This window comes from Melanotaenia boesemani, chromosome 22 (assembly GCF_017639745.1).
Source record: "Melanotaenia boesemani isolate fMelBoe1 chromosome 22, fMelBoe1.pri, whole genome shotgun sequence".
Classification (NCBI taxonomy): Eukaryota; Metazoa; Chordata; class Actinopteri; order Atheriniformes; family Melanotaeniidae; genus Melanotaenia; species Melanotaenia boesemani.
In genome coordinates this window covers 28,019,574-28,038,230 of record NC_055703.1, presented here as the reverse complement: position 1 = coordinate 28,038,230, position 18,657 = coordinate 28,019,574, and the positions used below count along the sequence as shown (strand labels likewise).

Genomic DNA, 18,657 nt, shown 5'->3' with positions numbered 1-18,657 from the left:
GATACAACATGGAGAGATGGAAACACAGGACAAGACAGAATATAAAAGATTGAAGCTGCAGTTTGTGGTTCTCTTTCAGTTCTGATCTGATCTTCGTCCCGTCTCTTCACCAAGATCTCCCCTAGCGACGGCTAATCCGGCATCGTCTTCGTCCCGTCTCTTCTCCGAGATCTCCGCTAACGACGGCTAATCCGGCATCGTCTTCGTCCTGTCTCTTCTCCGAGATCTCCGCTAACGACGGCTAATCCGGCATCGTCTTCGTCCCGTCTCTTCTCCGAGATCTCCGCTAACGACGGCTAGTCCGGCATCGTCTTCGTCCCGTCTCTTCTCCGAGATCTCAGCTAACGACGGCTAATCCGGCATCGTCTTCGTCCCGTCTCTTCTCCGAGATCTCCGCTAACGACGGCTAATCCGGCATCGTCTTCGTCCCGTCTCTTCTCCGAGATCTCCGCTAACGACGGCTAATCCGGCATCGTCTTCGTCCCGTCTCTTCTCCGAGATCTCAGCTAACGACGGCTAATCCGGCATCGTCTTCGTCCCGTCTCTTCTCCGAGATCTCCGCTAACGACGGCTAATCCGGCATCGTCTTCGTCCCGTCTCTTCTCCGAGATCTCCGCTAACGACGGCTAATCCGGCATCGTCTTCGTCCCGTCTCTTCTCCGAGATCTCCGCTAACGACGGCTAATCCGGCATCGTCTTCGTCCCGTCTCTTCTCCGAGATCTCCGCTAACGACGGCTAGTCCGGCATCGTCTTCGTCCCGTCTCTTCTCCGAGATCTCAGCTAACGACGGCTAATCCGGCATCGTCTTCGTCCCGTCTCTTCTCCGAGATCTCCGCTAACGACGGCTAATCCGGCATCGTCTTCGTCCCGTCTCTTCTCCGAGATCTCTGCTAATGACGGCTAATCCGGCATCGTCTATGTCCCGTCTCTTCTCCGAGATCTCCCCTAACAATTGCTAATCCGGCATCGTCCTCGTCCGTCTCTTCTTTGAGATCTGCGCTGATGGGGGGCTGCTGATCTTGGGGGATGCCCAGACCGCCGCATCTGGGTGGGAGGTGATGGGGGGTCGGCTGGGGGTGGAAGTGGGGACCGGATTTGGGGTGCACCCTTCTGGTCAGCCAGGGACGTCTCCCACAGGGCATGGTGGGAGAGAGGGGGAGTTGCCGGGGAGTAAGATTAGGAGGTTCGTTTGCTGTGTGTGTATGGGGAGGTGTGTGTGTACTAGGATGAATGGGAGTGTGCAGGGACGTAGGTGTGTATGTTGGGTTGGGAGGGATCATGTGCACTTGTGGGGGGGCTGGGTGGGCCTGGGGGTGGTGTGCCGGACTCTCTCGCGGTCCTCCTCACTCTCCTCTCATTCCCCACTAGTATGTGTCCCAGTCATGGGGGGGCGGCTGCTCCTGGCCTGTCTTGCCCTGGGGGGCCTCCTGGGGAGCAAGAGTGCCTAATGCCTCCAGAGGCTCACCATCCAGAGGGAAGTTCGCTTCCCTCTGGACTCACATCCCCAGACCCCTCTTCTTTCCCGCTCTCTTTCTCCCACACACATGCATGCGGTTCTTTATGGCGTAGCTGACGCTGGTGAGTTTGCTCTCCACTCGAGCGTAGGGGGTAGCGTAGTTTTGGTGTTGTGTTGCAGTTTCTCCTCCTAACCTGAAGGTAGCAGCAGGTGTGGTATCATCCGGTAAACTCATCTGGTTAAGTTCTTTTGATAGTTCTGTTCAGTAGTTATTTCTTGTTTTAAAACAAAAATAGCATCCAGTATGGCTCAGTGTCTTTTTTAGCTTGTGGAAGTTAGCTGCTAATAGGAAGTGAAGCCCTGGTTCACCTCACTTTAACAAGTTCACTGTCAAACACGTCCTATAACGTCAGATCTTGATGATAGAGGTTCTTAGAATAAAATGAGCACATTCATTGTGGTGTAAAAATCTTTAGTGTGTAATAACGTTCCAGTAAATTCCTTCAGACTTGTGCTCTTCCTTCAGGACTCAGATTATGATCACAGCCTTGTTTTTCTCTTCCTGTTCATGATGCGTTCAGGCCCGTCAGAGCAAAGAGCTCTAAACATCCATAAAAGCTCAGCCAAGCTGAGCTCATAGCCAACATCAGACGAGGAGACCATTTAACAAAACAAAAAAAGTGGAAGTTATGGGACAACTTCATTCTCTGTTGTCTACTGGTTTATTCTTACTGCAGAATAATGGATTTCTGTAGAGCTGACAAGAGGACATTATGTCATTTTTCTAAGACTTAGAACTTTTACATATAAAATTCAGTATCTTGCAGCAACATATTTAGCCTGTGTTTTCCCAGCAGAGCTGATAATCATCCAGCTTCTTTGTGAGAAACAGCATGACCCTCCGCCTTCAGTGGGTCTGCATGCTGACTGCAGCCAACAGGAATGTGTTTACAGGCCACGTTTCCAGCTGGACACAGCCTCCAACGTGACCAGGAACACCTCAACAGCAGCCACGATTCGCTGCACGCTCCCCGACCAGCATTAGGAAAGAGGCTGCGAAGGAGTTTTGCTCCAAGTCATACAGACAGATGTGAGATCCAGTGATGCATCAGGCTGTTACCGGGAAAAATGGACGAGATAAATCCTGAGGGACATTTCTACAAAGCATGGCTTTAAAAAAGGAAGAAAGAAAGAGGAAGGCATGCACTCCGGGACCTGGTTTTATAGAAAATGATGTTAATATTTACAGAATGAAATCATAGACGCTCGGTTAACTGATGTTATTAGAAATCAACTTTTCCAAATAAATACTTCAAACCTGGAGAAAATGCACTGTGACATGATTTCTTATTTGAGCTGAGAAAAGGAATATGACCCTGGTGACTTTGGAACAGCAGCGTTTCCCATTCATGAACAACCCACATCAGAAACACTGGGTTTGCAGTTTAACACTGTTCCCCTCAGCATGCATCTGAAGCTGATGCATCCGGATCACAGACGTAGGACATCGGAGTGGAAAGAGGATTGTAACTAGTTCAGTTTTAATTTCTTTTCTATTTCTTTGTTTTTCTTTGTTCTATGTTCCTACAACACCAAACACTCCCTGCAGCTTGTGGATTAATCCTGGTGAGACCGATGGTAAAGAATCAGTGGATTTGGAGGTAAATCCCTGTCAGGACTTTTAGAAACTCTTCCTGTAAATCAGGGATGAACTGGCAGAACGGGCCTCACCTCTCCCTCTCCTGCTCCAGCAGGTTGGTGAAATCATCGCTCTTGTTGATGAAGTCGGCGTGTTTCCGTTTCTCGTTGTCGAGCTCCATGACGGTGCGGCGGTGGCATTTCTCTGCCAGCAGCAGCTGCTCCAGCATCCGTCTGTATGTCTCCTTCTGTTTGACTTCCAGATGGTCCAGCTGAGGGGACAGGGGACACGCCAACACTTATTACAACAGTCCAGCTCCACATCTGCCCACAATACCCAAAACCGCTGCTGGGGGGGTTATCTCCACATGAGTCTTAGCTTCATTCTAACATTTTCACACTGATGACGCATAAGTTCAGCCTTCAGCAGACTGAGCATGCTCAGTTACGTTTTCTTTTTAAATCATTTTTCTGCCTCTCCGTTTCCTGTTTGCACGAACTCTGCAGTAAATGTTCAGACTCCGAAATCATCCATCCATCCATCCATCCATCCATCCATCCATCCATCCACTCATCCATCCATCCACCCATCCATCCATCTATCCATCCACACATCCATCCATCCATCTATCCATCCATCCATCCATCCATCCATCCATCCATCCATCCACACATCCATCCATCTATCCATCCATCCATCCATCCATCCATCCACCCATCCATCCATCCACCCATCCATCCACTCATCCATCCATCCACCCATCCATCCATCTATCCATCCACACATCCATCCATCCATCTATCCATCCATCCATCCATCCATCCATCCATCCATCCATCCATCCACACATCCATCCATCCATCCATCCACCCATCCATCCATCTATCCATCCATCCATCCATCCATCCATCCATCCATCCACCCATCCATCCATCCACCCATCCATCCATCCATCCACCCATCCATCCATCATTATGCTGTGTTCTGTGAGGCACTTCGGTCAACTGAGGTGTTTTTAAATGTGCTGTAGAAATAAATTGGACTTTAATTTCACATAATTGCGGTTTTTAACAACTTTCTTAACTGCATATAGTTTAGTTTCTCTTACTTATTTATTACTTTGTTTTCATATGTCTTATGTGTTCATGTGACAGCAACCATGTGGATTTGCACAGCCGGGGTCATAAGTTCTGGGACACTTTCCCATTGGATTTAATGAGTTCTTATATTTTATAAAATCATAAAGAGTCTCACTTGTTTTCTTTGTTCTGATGTAAATAAAATGTTTTACTGTGGGGTTATAATCAGATCTTCACACACGGTTAAATGATTTTTGTAGTGATCTAGTTATTGATTTCTCTGACCTTGGCCATTGGCTTCTCGTACACATCGTCTGTGCTGCTGCTGCTGCGGTGCAGGAGCAACGAGTCCCTCTGCAGGGCCTGCAGGGGTCTGGTGGGGGCCGCCGAGCCGTAGTGGGCCTCCAGAGTCTCCGGTCTGGTTCTCTCTGACTTTAGCAGGCCAATGATGTCCTCTCTGGCCTGAGGAGACACAGCAGACATTAACACTCTGCTGTCATATGGCTCTGTTTTTAATCCTAATCAGAATGGAAATTATAAGAAATAAAACAATAAATTATGTAAAAGAATCATAAAAAACTAAACATGCAATATTTCACATGGCACACGGTGATATGATCTAAAGAATTATTATGTAATATCGATTTGTTAAAGCAGGTGGGAGATTCATTCAATAAATAAATAAATAGAAAACAGTGCTTCTAGATAGAAAAAGAAGAAATAATCATTGTAATTAATATGGCCACCGTATTTACAATTAATAACTAAAAGGTAATAAAATAAGTGTGTTGGATGTTTCAGATGGTGAGGAACAGAAGCGCTGTTCACAGGAGGAGGCAGGAGGATGACAAGCAAAATGAAGTTATGTTTGCTTATGTATTCATTTGTACATGAATGCATAAGCAAAGGTGCAGCAGGCAGGTCATAAAACAGCCAGCGAGCAGCATGGACACACCAAGGGGTTTAAAGCAGACGAAGGTGAGCAGTTTGGTCATTGACTTCAGTTTAAATATGACCTCATTTTTCCTTTCATGTGCTTTTCCAGGTTTGCTCCAGTAGATGGCGCAGTTTCACTGTTCAGCATCTTGTCTCCTTATGACACAAAGTCCTAAAGATGCTTCAGATGAGGTTTAACATCATTAGTCTAATCCAACACCTCCATCAGGAAGTATCTGAGCAGGAAAACTGCCCCAAAACTGAGAAACCAATCTGATTCTGTTCAGATTATCCTTGATGAGATGGATGAATAGTTTAAAAGATGAACACTCTCTGTTGCGCCTGTTCCTTATCCTTTTCTCATTCATAGAAACAACAGATTATTATTTTTTTTTTACTTTTTGTCCTCAGATCCGTCAACTCCAGCCTAATCAAAACTACCAAATACGTAATTATCAAAGTGTTTTAGTCCTTTAAATGTTGATTAAATAACATGACATCATTGTTCTTTTGAAAAAAAAAAGAAAAAACAAAAAATGAGTTATTTTCCATTAAAAACATTTTAGCAGGGGGGGTGCCTTTTTCATCAGCCCTAACGTAGAAAATAGTAAAAACACTGAAAGGGCAACAAGTCCTGACGACCTACAGGGATTAAAAGGATGTGTGGTGAGACACGATCTTGAGGTGACGTGCGAGACGTTCAGAATTTGAAACGTAATTTTTAAATACGTCACCGCCATCTGTCGTTAGCAGCACAGCAAGAACCCATATGAAAGGATGGCTACGTGAGGGTCGCCTGCGGCGTCTCCCGGAACATAAACTGGCAGCTTCCATTCACTAAACACCTGAGGCCACTGGATCCACTCACACATGAAAACATCTTTATGACTGGAAGACATTTGCCCACTGATGGCCACCATACTTTCACAGCTGTGCTATACCTTTAGACTGTGCATGCCTAAAAATCATGGCATTGTTAAAGCAGGACTGGTTACCTTGTAAATGTGAAATCAGACTTCCGGTTTACTGTAACATGGAGTAGGTCACATGTTTGCAAGCTACGGAGTTTATTTCTTATGACACCACTAGGTATGAAACCTTTATCATTAACTGTCCAGAATTTTCCACCAACCATACTGCATCAACCGTGTCTCGGTCTCCTACCTCTATGATGCTGCCGAAAGCTAACAAAAAACTGTACAGTCCCACCGCGGCCTATTGCTCTTGATGCCTCCCCATCCTGTAGTGGACCAATGGTACCGCAGAAGGTTAGCGACTCTCACCCTAGCCCTACTGATCTCGCCGCAATCAGAGCTGAACCCTGTGAAGATGTAGCAGTGATATTCAGAATGGAACTTAAGACGGCCATGGACGAGAATCTTTAGTCTGAGGTGCTTGTGTTTACAACTGAATTATCCTCCAATATGTCCGCTCTGTCCGCTATGTCCACTATAGCCGCTCTGTCCGCTATGCCCACTATATCCACTATGTCTGCTATATCCGATATGTCCGCTATATCCACTATGTCCGCTCTGTCCGCTTTATCAGCTATATCCGCTATATCCACTATATCCCCTATGTCTGCTATGTTCGCTCTGTCCGCTATATCCGCTATCTGCTATGTCTGCTATGTCCGCCACATCCGCTATGTCCCCTATGTCTGCTATGTCCGCCACATCTGCTATATCTGCTATGTCAGCTATGTCCGCTATATACACTATATTCGCTACATCTGCTATGTACGCTATGTCCGCTATGTCTGCTATGTCTGCTATGTCCGCCACATCCGCTATGTCCGCTATATCAGCTATATCTGCTATATCTGCTATGTCCACTATGTCTGCTATGTCAGCTATGTCCGCTATATCAGCTATATCTGCTATGTCCGCTATGTCCGCTATGTCTGCTATGTCAGCTATGTCCGCTATATCAGCTATATCTGCTATATCTGCTATGTCCGCTATGTCCGCTATGTCTGCTATATCAGCTATGTCAGCTATGTCCGCTATATCAGCTATATCTGCTATATCTGCTATGTCCGCTATGTCTGCTATGTCAGCTATGTCAGCTATGTCCGCTATATCAGCTATATCTGCTATATATGCTATGTCTGCTGTGTCCGCTATGTCTGCTATGTCAGCTATGTCCGCTATGTCCGCTATATCAGCTATATCTGCTATATATGCTATGTCTGCTGTGTCTGCTATGTCTGCTATGTCCGCTATGTCCGCTATATCAGCTATGTCAGCTATGTCCGCTATATCAGCTATATCTGCTATATCTACTATATCTGCTATGTCCGCTATGTCCGCTATGTCCGCTATGTCTGCTATGTCAGCTATGTCCGCTATATCAGCTATATCTGCTATATCTGCTATGTCTGCTATGTCTGCTATGTCCGCTATGTCCGCTATGTCTGCTATATCAGCTATGTCAGCTATGTCCGCTATATCAGCTATATCTGCTATATCTGCTATATCTGCTATGTCCGCTATGTCTGCTATGTCAGCTATATCTGCTATATATGCTATATCTGCTATGTCTGCTATGTCAGCTATGTCAGCTATGTCCGCTATATCAGCTATATCTGCTATATCTGCTATATCTGCTATATCTGCTATGTCCGCTATGTCCGCTATGTCAGCTATGTCAGCTATGTCCGCTATATCAGCTATATCTGCTATGTCTGCTATGTCTGCTATGTCTGCTATGTCCGCTATGTCCGCTATGTCTGCTATATCTGCTATATCAGCTATGTCCGCTATATCAGCTATATCTGCTATATCTGCTATGTCTGCTATGCAGCAAAACGTTGCTGGGCTAAAGGGCACCATAGCAGAGGTGTTGGTCAGATTACTTTAAAACACAAACAGGGACCCAGAAAAAGATGGACCCCTTCATTGCTATATTTACAACCTCCGATGAACTTCTTCCTTACAGTCAGAGGAAAAAGCCTGTACTTCCCAGGTCCTCTAGAAGGTTACCATCCACCACCTACATCGCTGTGTTTTTTCTTAAATTAGAGAAAATAAAGGACAGTGAAAGGGCGTTTTTGGATAAATGGCAACCTTTCTTGAATTACTTCAACTCTCTGCAACCCTTTCCCCAAGATCAAATCATTTTATTATACAGTAGTTCTACTGTTTTTATTTATTTCATTTTATCTGTTTGTTCATTTATTTTTAGGTGCATGTATATATATGTATATTATATATTTTATTTGCTCATTTTATTTTACTTTCTTCTCATTATGGTTTACATATCGGACTGTAATCCTGGTTCCTAACGGAGACCAGGTTCACCTCATGAAAAAAGATGGGACTTCATATATGCTAATATTACTCTGTACTGTGTGATTTCAGTCCTAATACTTGAATAAAACCTAAAAATTGTGAAATCTGTAAAACATGGTGGCTGTATCGTGATGTGCACAGAACTAGCGAGCTCCATACCTGAACCTCCCCCTCCATGATTCCCAGCAGCTGAATCAGATCCTTCTTACTCAGACCGGCTGCTTTTGCTTTCTGGCTCTCTGCAGGTTTTTGAGGTTTCTTTGCTGTTCCAGACATGCCTGTCCTCACATCCTTGTCTTCTTCTGGAACTTTTATCCTCCTTTGTGTCAGCTCAGGAGTCTCCTCCTCCTGTTTGATGAGGCCTTTAGTAGGCTGGATGGGTCTGGCATCTGGACCCTCCGTGGTGCAACTCCTGGATCGCATTTCTTTCTAACCTGCAAAGGAAGACAGATTACTTCATTTAAACTGGATCAGGACAGATCTGCTCTATGTGTGCCATTAACAGACACCACAGAAGCGCATTAACAAGGAGGGCTGGCCTGAGCCATTACTGGGCCCCAAGCAGAATTAGATGTGGGCCCCCCCAGACCACCTCAGCTTTACTGCCGCTTAACTTTAACTGGTATACGATCAGTTCTTACTCTACAAATTTAACACAATCACTTATTTACATTATTTGTAGTGTCACTTTTACTCTAAACCCTTAAAACTTCAAGACAATTTTGCTTGTCCGCCTGCTGATTTTTATATACGCATTCAAAGCTTTTAATCCCAGTATAAACCAGTCTGTAACAGCTTTTAATCCCAGTATAAACCAGTGTGTAACAGCTTTTAATCCCAGTATAAACCAGTCTGTAGCAGTTTTTAATCCCAGTATAAACCAGTCTGTAGCAGCTTTTAATCCCAGTATAAACCAGTCTGTAGCAGCTTTTAATCCCAGTATAAACCAGTCTGTAACAGCTTTTAATCCCAGTATAAACCAGTCTGTAGTAGCTTTTAATCCCAGTATAAACCAGTCTGTAGCAGCTTTTAATCCCAGTATAAACCAGTCTGTAGCAGCTTTTAATTCCAGTATAAACCAGTCTGTAGCAGCTTTTAATTCCAGTATAAACCAGTCTGTAGCAGCTTTTAATCCCAGTATAAACCAGTCTGTAGCAGCTTTTAATCCCAGTATAAGCCAGCCTGTAGCAGCTTTTAATCCCAGTATAAACCAGTCTGTAGCAGCTTTTAATCCCAGTATAAACCAGTCTGTAACAGCTTTTAATCCCAGTATAAGCCAGCCTGTAGCAGCTTTTAATCCCAGTATAAACCAGTCTGTAACAGCTTTTAATCCCAGTATAAACCAGTGTGTAGCAGCTTTTAATCCCAGTATAAACCAGTCTGTAACAGCTTTTAATCCCAGTATAAACCAGTGTGTAACAGCTTTTAATCCCAGTATAAACCAGTCTGTAGCAGTTTTTAATCCCAGTATAAACCAGTCTGTAGCAGCTTTTAATCCCAGTATAAGCCAGCCTGTAGCAGCTTTTAATCCCAGTATAAACCAGTCTGTAGCAGCTTTTAATCCCAGTATAAACCAGTCTGTAGCAGCTTTTAATCCCAGTATAAACCAGTCTGTAGCAGCTTTTAATCCCAGTATAAACCAGTCTGTAACAGCTTTTAATCCCAGTATAAGCCAGTCTGTAACAGCTTTTAATCCCAGTATAAGCCAGTCTGTAACAGCTTTTAATCCCAGTATAAACCAGTCTGTAACAGCTTTTAATCCCAGTATAAACCAGTGTGTAGCAGCTTTTAATCCCAGTATAAACCAGTCTGTAACAGCTTTTAATCCCAGTATAAACCAGTGTGTAACAGCTTTTAATCCCAGTATAAACCAGTCTGTAGCAGTTTTTAATCCCAGTATAAACCAGTCTGTAGCAGCTTTTAATCCCAGTATAAACCAGTCTGTAGCAGCTTTTAATCCCAGTATAAACCAGTCTGTAGCATCTTTTAATCCCAGTATAAACCAGTCTGTAGCAGCTTTTAATCCCAGAATAAACCAGTCTGTAACAGCTTTTAATCCCAGTATAAACCAGTCTGTAACAGCTTTTAATCCCAGTATAAACCAGTCTGTAGCAGCTTTTAATCCCAGTATAAACCAGTCTGTAACAGCTTTTAATCCCAGTATAAACCAGTCTGTAGCAGCTTTTAATCCCAGTATAAACCAGTCTGTAGCAGCTATTAATCCCAGTATAAACCAGTCTGTGGCAGCTTTTAATCCCAGTATAAACCAGTGTGTAGCAGCTTTTAATCCCAGTATAAACCAGTCTGTAGCAGCTTTTAATCCCAGTATAAACCAGTCTGTAACAGCTTTTAATCCCAGTATAAACCAGTCTGTAGCAGCTTTTAATCCCAGTATAAACCAGTCTGTAGCAGCTTTTAATCCCAGTATAAACCAGTCTGTAGCAGCTTTTAATCCCAGTATAAACCAGTCTGTAGCAGCTTTTAATCCCAGTATAAACCAGTCTGTAACAGCTTTTAATCCCAGTATAAGCCAGTCTGTAACAGCTTTTAATCCCAGTATAAGCCAGTCTGTAACAGCTTTTAATCCCAGTATAAACCAGTCTGTAACAGCTTTTAATCCCAGTATAAACCAGTGTGTAGCAGCTTTTAATCCCAGTATAAACCAGTCTGTAACAGCTTTTAATCCCAGTATAAACCAGTGTGTAACAGCTTTTAATCCCAGTATAAACCAGTCTGTAGCAGTTTTTAATCCCAGTATAAACCAGTCTGTAGCAGCTTTTAATCCCAGTATAAACCAGTCTGTAGCAGCTTTTAATCCCAGTATAAACCAGTCTGTAGCATCTTTTAATCCCAGTATAAACCAGTCTGTAGCAGCTTTTAATCCCAGAATAAACCAGTCTGTAACAGCTTTTAATCCCAGTATAAACCAGTCTGTAACAGCTTTTAATCCCAGTATAAACCAGTCTGTAGCAGCTTTTAATCCCAGTATAAACCAGTCTGTAACAGCTTTTAATCCCAGTATAAACCAGTCTGTAGCAGCTTTTAATCCCAGTATAAACCAGTCTGTAGCAGCTATTAATCCCAGTATAAACCAGTCTGTGGCAGCTTTTAATCCCAGTATAAACCAGTGTGTAGCAGCTTTTAATCCCAGTATAAACCAGTGTGTAGCAGCTTTTAATCCCAGTATAAACCAGTCTGTAGCAGCTTTTAATCCCAGTATAAACCAGTCTGTAGCAGCTTTTAATCCCAGTATAAACCAGTCTGTAACAGCTTTTAATCCCAGTATAAACCAGTCTGTAGCAGCTATTAATCCCAGTATAAACCAGTCTGTGGCAGCTTTTAATCCCAGTATAAACCAGTGTGTAGCAGCTTTTAATCCCAGTATAAACCAGTGTGTAACAGCTTTTAATCCCAGTATAAACCAGTCTGTAACAGCTTTTAATCCCAGTATAAACCAGTCTGTAACAGCTTTTAATCCCAGTATAAACCAGTGTGTAGCAGTTTTTAATCCCAGTATAAACCAGTCTGTAGCAGCTTTTAATCCCAGTATAAACCAGTCTGTAGCAGCTTTTAATCCCAGTATAAACCAGTCTGTAGCATCTTTTAATCCCAGTATAAACCAGTCTGTAGCAGCTTTTAATCCCAGAATAAACCAGTCTGTAACAGCTTTTAATCCCAGTATAAACCAGTCTGTAACAGCTTTTAATCCCAGTATAAACCAGTCTGTAACAGCTTTTAATCCCAGTATAAACCAGTCTGTAGCAGCTTTTAATCCCAGTATAAACCAGTCTGTAACAGCTTTTAATCCCAGTATAAACCAGTCTGTAGCAGCTTTTAATCCCAGTATAAACCAGTCTGTAGCAGCTATTAATCCCAGTATAAACCAGTCTGTGGCAGCTTTTAATCCCAGTATAAACCAGTGTGTAGCAGCTTTTAATCCCAGTATAAACCAGTCTGTAGCAGCTTTTAATCCCAGTATAAACCAGTCTGTAACAGCTTTTAATCCCAGTATAAACCAGTCTGTAGCAGCTTTTAATCCCAGTATAAACCAGTCTGTAGCAGCTTTTAATCCCAGTATAAACCAGTCTGTAGCAGCTTTTAATCCCAGTATAAACCAGTCTGTAGCAGCTTTTAATCCCAGTATAAACCAGTCTGTAACAGCTTTTAATCCCAGTATAAGCCAGTCTGTAACAGCTTTTAATCCCAGTATAAGCCAGTCTGTAACAGCTTTTAATCCCAGTATAAACCAGTCTGTAACAGCTTTTAATCCCAGTATAAACCAGTGTGTAGCAGCTTTTAATCCCAGTATAAACCAGTCTGTAACAGCTTTTAATCCCAGTATAAACCAGTGTGTAACAGCTTTTAATCCCAGTATAAACCAGTCTGTAGCAGTTTTTAATCCCAGTATAAACCAGTCTGTAGCAGCTTTTAATCCCAGTATAAACCAGTCTGTAGCAGCTTTTAATCCCAGTATAAACCAGTCTGTAGCATCTTTTAATCCCAGTATAAACCAGTCTGTAGCAGCTTTTAATCCCAGAATAAACCAGTCTGTAACAGCTTTTAATCCCAGTATAAACCAGTCTGTAACAGCTTTTAATCCCAGTATAAACCAGTCTGTAGCAGCTTTTAATCCCAGTATAAACCAGTCTGTAACAGCTTTTAATCCCAGTATAAACCAGTCTGTAGCAGCTTTTAATCCCAGTATAAACCAGTCTGTAGCAGCTATTAATCCCAGTATAAACCAGTCTGTGGCAGCTTTTAATCCCAGTATAAACCAGTGTGTAGCAGCTTTTAATCCCAGTATAAACCAGTGTGTAGCAGCTTTTAATCCCAGTATAAACCAGTCTGTAGCAGCTTTTAATCCCAGTATAAACCAGTGTGTAGCAGCTTTTAATCCCAGTATAAACCAGTCTGTAGCAGCTTTTAATCCCAGTATAAACCAGTTTGTAACAGCTTTTAATCCCAGTATAAACCAGTCTGTAGCAGCTTTTAATCCCAGTATAAACCAGTCTGTAGCAGCTTTTAATCCCAGTATAAACCAGTCTGTAACAGCTTTTAATCCCAGTATAAACCAGTCTGTAGCAGCTATTAATCCCAGTATAAACCAGTCTGTGGCAGCTTTTAATCCCAGTATAAACCAGTGTGTAGCAGCTTTTAATCCCAGTATAAACCAGTGTGTAACAGCTTTTAATCCCAGTATAAACCAGTCTGTAACAGCTTTTAATCCCAGTATAAACCAGTGTGTAGCAGCTTTTAATCCCAGTATAAACCAGTCTGTAGCAGCTTTTAATCCCAGTATAAACCAGTCTGTAGAAGCTTTTAATCCCAGTATAAACCAGTCTGTAGCAGCTTTTAATCCCAGTATAAACCAGTGTGTAGCATCTGTCAGACTGGGAGGTAAAATGATGTAAAATGAATGTATGAATAGATGTAGCAGCATAAAGGTCGACCAGAAGAAGAAAGCAGAATTTATTACTAACAGAACTTTGTAGAAATAACACACAGACCAACAGTGACCAAACCTTTTCTCATCTCACCGTTCTCTCAAGTCTTGGCTTTCAGGAGAAAAAATATTGTTATTGAAACAAACACACAACAGAAACTATTTCCATGTTTCCACTTTTTCCTCATTTCCAGTTATTCCTGCTACTATTTACCTGCTATCCTCACTAAACCAACTCCAGCTCAGCTGCTTTGTGGCGCCACCGTGCATCAGAAAAGTCTTCTTGGCTTTATTCCAGCCATAGAGGAGCATTATTTTAGTGTAAAGGTGAGAAATAAACAGTCTATTTACCTTTCGTAAAGTCACGTGTGGGATAAGATCCTCATATTTTAGGAACCATAATTTAAAGAAAGATAAAAAAAAATCTGGTAAATAAAAAGTGAAACAATAATAAAAAATTCTGTCACGTTTTGCTGATTCAACCTGTGAACCAGCTTCATAAAAAAGGAGGTTTTTACTGCTCAGACCCTTCAGGCTGCAGCTGATCCGGAGTAAATGGTGAGCTTCAGGTGTGGAAACTGTTCACAGGATGCTGTTTTACTCTGGTTAGCAAGTGTTGCACGTCCATAAACATGGCGGAACATCTACAGAAGATATGAGCTGACCGTGTCTAACTCATACGTACTGATATAAACATAAGTCCAGTTTTGTCAAAACGATTGATAAATAACTGAGTGTGTCCTTCATTTTACAGAAATGAGCAGTAGAAACATGCCTGCAGCGTGTCAGGAAGGCTGCTGGATCAATAACAATGATAACCTGGGCCAAACATTTACATGTTGATTAATAATGAAGAGCGTCACACCTGGCCACACTGGCATTTAACGGGTCATACTGGCCATGTACCCTACTCCATAAAACAGACTTAAGTGGCTGTCTAACCTGTTGGTATCATTGCTGGATAAACTAAAAGTCTAACATGTATTTTATTGGTAAAGCTGTTCACATGAGATGCAAGCGACTGCTGCAGTGAAAGATCCCTTCATGCTGCTTTGGCTTCAAAATATCCCAGAAATGTGTTGCTCATCCAACTCCAGCGTAGAGAATTAAACCAGAAAAACCGTGTGCAGAGTGAAGTACAGATCACATTTTTGGTGCTCGTCTGGAGGACATGATGAGTGGTCTCTGATTTACGCCTCAGTGCAGCTCAGACCTCCGACAGCTGTGGCTGACACGCCGTAAGTGGTGGTGGAGGTATGTCAGCTGCAGCGTGTCTGGCGTGCTCATCCAGTAACGAGTAGGTCATCAGAGGTTGGACCCCTGAGAACGACAAGCGGTGGTCCAGACCAGACGTCCAACCCAGACAGTCAACGTGGTGGATGAGGAGGCTGGAGTTGTGGAGCAGTGAAGGTAAACTGGTGCACAGCTGAACGGGCTGGACACTGATGCTGTGGACAGACTCAGATTTCACCAGTTTGTGCTGGTGCCCACCAACAACTTGCTGTGGTCTGCTGGAGCGGGTTATCAACGCATCACTGAACTAACCTGGAGAAGTCTCTACAGAAAGTACAAGAACTGGACAGCAAAAGCTGTATTTTCTTTTTGTACAGTTAACGAAGAAGCCACCTACGAACTAAAGACTATTTTGTGGCACTTTTCTTCATACGTGTCTTCGTAAGCATCAGGGTGCATGTAGCAGTGGGATCAAGGGGGGGCTTGTCGACGAAAACAGGGACGCTGCAGAAAAAGTTTGGCAACCACTGCATTGGGGAAACAATGCCTGCAGGACACCGGCCCTCGACGGCTGGAGATGTAGTGGATGTGTAGAGCTGAGCTACTGAAATTGCAATGTGTGTGTGTGTTAAAGAAAAGAAATTGCCAAGGTGTCTTTGTGGAGGACGGCTCACCAGCCTGTAAAGTGGAACATAAAAAGTTGCAGAGAAAGTTGGAAAATACATCCAATATGTTTCACCGTCTGGAGAATTAGCAGCTTTTTATGCTACAGTGAAGCTAAATGCACAATAGTTTGGATAAATAACTGATATTTATCTAATGTGGTGAAGTGAAACGTTATCGTGTCATTTGCTATCTTGTAATTATGTCCGACTCGGGTTGGTCTGACAGCGTGATGCGCTGTCTGAACTAGTTTCACGTTTCAAACATGTGCTATCGTCACAGTCCATAGAAGAAACTGCGTTTAATTCCAGATATACGGTGTATTTATTTCACTGAAGTTTTATTTCTGTCCCAAACCAACAACGGCTACTCTGCTGAAGCACAGCTGGAGGTCAAAGCTAGCTGGATGTTTTTTCTTTCTTTCTAAACTCAGGCTGGAAAGAAATGTTCAAAACCATTTTTATAATGTGGTTTACGAAGAGAAGCCTCCCACGGCCCGGCAGAGGTCCTGTAGCCTTTTACTCTGAGAGAAATGGTGTGTAGGAGTTATTACTCTCTAAACAGGAGAGGAAGCAGACTTCTGAGTTACTTTACTCTGTTGTTATATTAGTTATTTTGGCATGAAAAGACAGAAATACATAAAGCCAACAGACATACGGAGTGTTCAGGTGATTTACACATTATAGTGCCGGAACACTGACTAACGTATAATAATCGCGATAATCATAAAATTGTGATTATTTCTTTGACAATTATCGTACCAAGAAAATCTGTAATGGTGACGCTGCCAGGGCAGACCAGTGCTGGTTATACATGTAAGTTTAGTCCAGCTTTAAGATCATCAGTTAGAACATTAAAATCTGTGTCCTGGAAACTTCCAGATCTGAATCTAATCGTGAACTTGTGGGCAATTCTGAAAAGGCAGGAGCACAAACAGAAACCCACAAACGGATCAACTTGAAGCATCGATGAGTTGAGATCGGATCAGGATTTGGCTCAGAAGCTGTGTGGTCATAAAGGGATGGACATGGTCAGCAGCTCAGGTAGGCTGCGCTGGTTAAAGCGTAACTCCACCCAACACTTTTTGTGTAGCTCCACCCACTGCTACATTTGAAAAATGGCTGAAACTGGTGGGAGGTGTGGGGTGATCAGGGGGCGGAGAGTGGGCGGGGCGGGATACACAGACAGAAATGACTGACAGCTCAGCTCACTGGGAAGATGGAAAGCGAGATTAACAAAGCAGCTACGCCACATCGCGTCTTTGATGAGGAAGACTTTCCCTCCTGAACCTCCTCAGCTCCACATGAACCAGGTGGTCCTGAACGTATCAGTGTGAGCCGTTAGCGCTGTTAGCTGTTAGCTGCCTGTCAGCAGCTCCAGCAGCTCTGGAAAGCTGTGGAGACTCGTGGCAGGTTGTGGCAGCTGCAGGAAGAGCTGCTGGAAGTTGCTGCTGCTACGATTTGAGCTGCTGTCTGTCACCAGATGAGGATCAGCAGGTAAAGAATAAAGTCTGGTTTTACTTTTACACCCTCAGAAGCACAAATCCGTCCCATCACAGGAATATTTCATCAGAAACTCTGTGGAAGAACAGAAGTCTGAAACTAGCAGATCTACACCAGCTAAGCTCACATCCCTTCATACGTGTTGGTGGGCGGGGCTTTCTATGCCTGCAAGGCGAGGCCCCGCCCACCTGCACCTGGAGGGAGGAGCTGGGAGGTTTTAAAAATTTTCTAGTGATGTAGAAAACCTCTCTTTTGTACAGGGTGCTATGAGCCATTTTTTACCCACAAAATCCCATTTTTAAAATAAAAAAAATACAAATTTTACCAACAGATTTTCATCACAATTAAGTAAAACTGTTGTTTACTGCTCAACAAACACATTTTTGGGTGCACTACCTCTTTAAACCAGGTCACATTGGTTCTATATCTTCTCTTCTTCAGACCATTCTCTGGAAACTTAGAGATGGTTTCCAGTAAACACTCAGACCAGCAACCATGCCACGTTCAAAGTCTCTTAAATCCCCTTTCTTCCTCATTCTGATGCTCAGTTTGAACTTCAGCAGGTCTTCACCGCGTCTCTATGCTGCCGTGTGATTGGCTGGTTGGATATGTGTGTTAACAGGAAGTAGAGGTGGAGCTGATGAAGTGGACGGTGTAAATGAGACACTGGGGTCACATTCTGTGTACAGTATTGACTCGTGCATGGGGCTGTAGTCAACCACTTCAGTGGTCACAGTTTATCTTAGCGTCCTTCACTCCTCTCAAACCATCTGCTGCTTCATATCAGTTTTACTACCATCCACACCTTCACTCATGTCACTCAAACATGTCACATCAGGCACACACGTCCTCGGTGACTCTGAAGGTGTTACTGACCCTACAGGAGGTTCCATACTGAGCCTACCTTCAGAGTATGAATCTTTTCCATGGTTTGTTATGCTTTCAGTCCAGTAAAAAGGAGATGGATTATAAAAACACCAGCTCATGTTGTGATCCAACTCCTCCCACCATTCCTCATCAGCTTAGCTTGAAAAATAGAAAAGAAAGATTCAACAAAAGAAAATAACTGTATGCAAAGTTACTCAGAGGTACACTAATAAACATTTAAAACAGCAAGATCTAAAATACCATAAAGAAAACTATCAGAACTACTTTATTTTCACTGTAGGGACAGTTGTTGGTGCAAAGGTGACCTTTAGTTTAAGACATTCAAGACTTGAAACTTGCTGTTTGTTTATGATAACAGTAGCTGTGGAGGAGTGTGAGAAAGCAAAGCGGAGGTTCAGGCATCCATGGCGTTGCTGACAGCTTATAACATGATAGCCCTGGGGTTTCCCCACGGTGGACACAAGCAGGGACACCCTAAAAATACCCGTCTAAGTTTCAGCAAACAAACAGCTGGGATGGCTGCA

The 18,657-nt window shown here is 43.1% G+C and overlaps 1 protein-coding gene across 2 annotated transcripts in view; it reads right to left on the bottom strand.

Annotated features, from left to right (window-relative positions):
• The window catches only part of LOC121634091 (filamin-A-interacting protein 1), a 45,051-nt gene that overhangs the window by 11,394 nt on the left and 15,000 nt on the right, over positions 1–18,657 (bottom strand). For both annotated transcript variants that reach the window (XM_041976529.1, XM_041976530.1), the window contains exons 2-4: positions 8,564–8,838; positions 4,461–4,637; positions 3,189–3,367 (exon numbers count right to left, since the gene is read on the bottom strand). In XM_041976529.1, coding sequence (XP_041832463.1) covers positions 3,189–3,367; positions 4,461–4,637; positions 8,564–8,827 — 620 coding nt within the window. In that variant the 5' untranslated portion in view covers positions 8,828–8,838. The remainder of the gene's footprint in view (positions 1–3,188; positions 3,368–4,460; positions 4,638–8,563; positions 8,839–18,657) is intronic.